The sequence below is a fragment of the Aegilops tauschii genome, chromosome 3, assembly GCF_002575655.3.
Source record: "Aegilops tauschii subsp. strangulata cultivar AL8/78 chromosome 3, Aet v6.0, whole genome shotgun sequence".
NCBI classification, from domain to species: domain Eukaryota; kingdom Viridiplantae; phylum Streptophyta; class Magnoliopsida; order Poales; family Poaceae; genus Aegilops; species Aegilops tauschii.
Genome location: NC_053037.3, coordinates 238,538,727 through 238,542,883, shown reverse-complemented (window position 1 = coordinate 238,542,883; position 4,157 = coordinate 238,538,727). Strand labels below are relative to the sequence as shown.

The 4,157-nt window shown below is 51.8% G+C and overlaps 1 protein-coding gene across 1 annotated transcript; it reads right to left on the bottom strand.

Annotated features, from left to right (window-relative positions):
• Positions 1 to 308: 308 nt before the first annotated feature.
• Positions 309 to 686, bottom strand: LOC109749668 (ethylene-responsive transcription factor ERF071-like). The gene has a single exon (XM_020308618.1). It carries the CDS (start codon positions 684 to 686, stop codon positions 309 to 311), a length of 378 nt encoding a protein of 125 aa, XP_020164207.1.
• Positions 687 to 4,157: the final 3,471 nt, after the last annotated feature.

Here is a 4,157-nt window from a genome sequence, read left to right as displayed (position 1 = left end):
GATACATAGGTAGTTCACATAGCGTACATAGTTCATCATAGCATAGATAGACAAAAAAACTAGTCCAACATGATAAGAACTACGGTGCAACTAGATAAAAACTACGATGCAACTAGAACCTACTCCGAGTCGTCCTCATCATTCTCGCCGGTGTCGTCCGAGGTATCGAGCCACACGTATTCCCAAAGAGGATCGTCTAAGTCGAAGAACGACTCCCCACCTGTGTTAACGAGATCGCACTGCACCTCCGTGAGTGCCTTCCGCCGCCTCTCGGCCCGCTCCGCACGGCGCCTTGCCGTCCTCTCCGCCTAGAAGGCGTTCTCATTGGCGACGTCCTGTAGGTAGCGCTGGCGCCACTCTGCCATGGCTAGCTCGTCCGCCTCGGCGATGCGGAGGCAGCGCTGGCGTCTGCGGTGTTCCTCATGGTCCTGGTCTATTATAAGACGAGGCGGCGGCGCGAGGTCCTGCGCCTGCTGGCACGTCTGCGCATCGTGGAAGTTCATCGGCGAGCATGGCCTGCTGAGGCGCCACGCCGCAGAGTCGTAGGTGTGGGCGGCCTCGTGCGCGGTCTCGAATGTCCCGAGACTGAGACGCACGTTGCCGGAGCGGATCTCCACATAGAACCAGCCGAAAGGGCGGACGCGGACGCCGCGATAGCCCGAGCTGGTTCGACAACGCGGCGGCATGTCAGCGGCGGGGGAAGGGCCCGGCGGCGGCGGTAGCAAAGAAGACAGGGGCGGCGAGGGGAGCGGGCGAGTGTGCGGCTAGAGGGAGCGGTCGAGTGTGTGGCTGGAGGGAGCGGACGTGCGCCTTTTGTAGAGCGCGCCGGATACCACGCGCCAAGTCTAGCGCGCGAAGGGCTGCCTTTTCCCGCGTGCGCGCAATCTTTTGCGGCGCGCCGGAATTTCCCACGCCCGCTGGAGCACGCGAACCCGCTCCGCGCGCGCGATATTTGCCGCCGCTGTTGGTGATGCTCTTAGGTTAGGGACTAACCTAACCTCCCCTGCTAACCCCACGGACCCTGGCCGCACCTCGTCTAACAACCAAAAATTTAGCCCCCTGTTAACTTAATGGGTGGCTGACGCATGGGACCCACCCCTCTAAATAATACCTGTTTTAAGTAAAACCTTTATTAGTTGGGTTAGTGTATGACGTGTGGGCTCCCACTGACCGTTGATTAGTCAAACATTGACTAGTCAAATGCTGACTGGGAAGTTGACTGACCCCACCTGTCATCCACTCTTGCTAACCCACAGCGGGTATAAAATGTATTTCACTGTTTTTTCGAAATTAAATAAATTCCAGAAATTCATAAAATGATTTTAAAACTTTGAAAATTTAAAAAATTAACCGTAAGTCAGATGAAAATTGTTTATATATGAAAATTGCTCAGGAAAATCCAGCGAATCTGATACATGCCTCTAGCACTCTGAACATGGAACTGTCCCCTCTCTTTCATCTGTCCGGAATCCGTCTGACGCCGGGAAAACATCCTCGGATGTTCCCCCCATCTGGAACATGTAGTACTATGTTAGAACACCCCTAGCTCTGCGTATCGTCATGTCATACTCAGTGATGAATCTGTTTGCATTGTATTTACTATTTCTTCCCCCTCTTCTCTCCGGTAGACCCTGAGACCGATGCTCCCCCTGTGATCGACTACGTCACCGACGACCCTTCTTCCTTTGCAGCAGAGCTTTCAGGCAAGCAAAGCCCCTTGATCATTCCGATATCGCCCATTCTCTTCTCTCTTATGCTTGCGTTAGAATTGCTACTGCTTTTGTATGATCCTATTCCGATGCATAGCCTGTTTTTGTAAACTGCTCTTGTACCTTACCTGCTTATCCTAAACTGCTTAGTATAGGTTGGTTAGTGATCCATCAGTGGCCCCCTCACCTTGTCCCAGTTGCCCCCGCTTGATGACCGGTGACTCGATCAACGTGATCGACGTCTAGATCCTGACATATTACATCACACCCCCTTAGTTGTACAACACTGCAGGGTTATTATCGAGGGCCGAGAGTGATACCTCGTATAGCATTTCTGATGTTAACTTTGTAATGTAGTTAATCGGTCATGGTCTTCAAGGGCGATTCATCCTTCACCACTCCCGATAAATAGTCTGTCGAGCAACCCCTCAAGTGTGAACCATCGTGGGTGATTCCTCCAAGTTCACCTTGATGATTACATCGAGTGGGAATCCATCGAGGGTGATTCCTCGGGTTTCCCCCTTGTTGGTTTCGACACACGGATACTTTGACTTTACCACAGAACCATGACTGAAGTCGGGTCGGCCCCGAGGGGTACCCGCGAGAGAAATGTGAAGTCGGGTTGACCGTGAGTGTACCCGCGAGTTGATGTGTAGTCGGGTTGACCTGGAGGGTACCCGCGAGTTTTCTACGGGGCACGACCGGCATTCTTAGACCTTGTCGTAAGTCCGTGAGACGGGGCGACGGGACCACATATTGTGGATGAGTGATTGTTACTGCGTGCTCCCAAGACACTAATGATTTGGATATGTGATCCGAGTAGGTCTCTGGCCTTTTCGCACTAATCACCATGCGAGAATAAGTATGGGCACCCTGCGTCCTATGTATCAGCTGAAAGCTCTTCGAACGTCAGCGACTGAGTGGCGTGCGCCCGGGTGGCCCGCGTAAGCACCTGCCTTGTATAAGGAGGTTGTAGGACTAACACCGGCCGCGTTCGCAACGTGCAGGAGTGCCACTACTGCAGGATGCTGCTAACGCAACAATACAATCAGAGACCCTTTGACGAAACTGTGTGTTATGCATTAATCGCAAACGGGGGTGTAAAAAAACCGTCAAAAAAGGTGCAAAACGTTTGCGATGGCGGAGCCATCAAACACGGTTCAGATTTTAGTTGCGTGTGCGATGCAGGGCATACGGTTAATCCATTCGAACTGTTTGCGATGAGGCATAACAACAGAAACGGGCAGCCATATAAATGTGTGTGCGATATACGGCATACAGTTCGCTTCGATGAACTGTTTGCTATTAGGGAGTGCAACAGAAACGGTTAGCCATATCAAGGTGTGTGTGATATACGGCATACGGTTCACTCGGATGAACTGTTTTTGATTAGGGAACACAACAGAAACGGTTCAACTTAACAAGATGTGTGTGATACATGGCAAACAGCCGACTCGGATGAACTGTTTGCGATGAGAAATTACAACATTGGCGGTTAATACAGTTAGTTTGTGTGCGATTCTGTGTGTAGAAAAACTTTGAAAAATGCAAACTAGTTGCTTGCGGTGGCTAGGAGTATCGCACACGATTCGTCTGCGAGTACTCGTGTGCGATGATTAGTAAGTTACACATACGTTTCCTTATGTTAACACTTGTGTGATAAATAACACATTGCACCGGATACGGTATTCAGGTTGTGTGTGTGCTCCACTTAGTCTTCCCGTGCTCCAGCGAATGCTTCCTGCGCTCCACATGGGTGAATTGTAAAATCTACGCCTCTTCCCTCATCGGTTTCCCGCTACCAGCTAATAGCATGCTGCATATAAACCAGGCGGCAACGCACCGTCACGACACTCTGCGCAGATCTAGTCGTCACCCATCTACCATTAGTTATTCCAAGCATGCCAGGCAACGACCAAAGCTTCGACATAAACGCCTACCTGCGTTACATCTTCGGCGAGGAGAACGAGCCGGAGAAGGTCGGGGAGCAAGAGCTTCATCTGCCAGTGTAGGCACCATGGCCCATCGACAGCAATATCGGCGTGACAGTCCTTGGGCACACAATCAACATATTGCAGAGGAGGTGTGATGAGCAGTTTGCCATCCATCGTGCAAAAGATCCAGAGCTGCTCGGCGGCATGATCGATGACCCACCCGAAGAGCCGCCGTCACCAGTGCTCATCGAGAGCCTGATGCCCCGCAAGGAATGGGCAAAGGACCTCTGCGATTCAGCCAAGAGACAGGAAGCCTGCGGCTTCATCATTGCCCGCGGCAGCCATGTCAACCTCGATCCTGATGATGTGGTGGCCAGGCTCCAGCGCATCCTTGGCGAAGTTGACGCCCTTGACGAAGTAGAACATCGCCAACGTGATATCTTGAGGATGCAGGTGATGGATGGAATTTGCTACCAGGTTAGAGACATGGAAATGGAGCGGTTCCACCGAGATA

Coding starts and splice junctions, on each gene's coding strand:
- LOC109749668 (XM_020308618.1), bottom strand. CDS start 686: ATGCCGCCGCGTTGTCGAACCAGCTCGGGCTATCGCGGCGTCCGCGTC.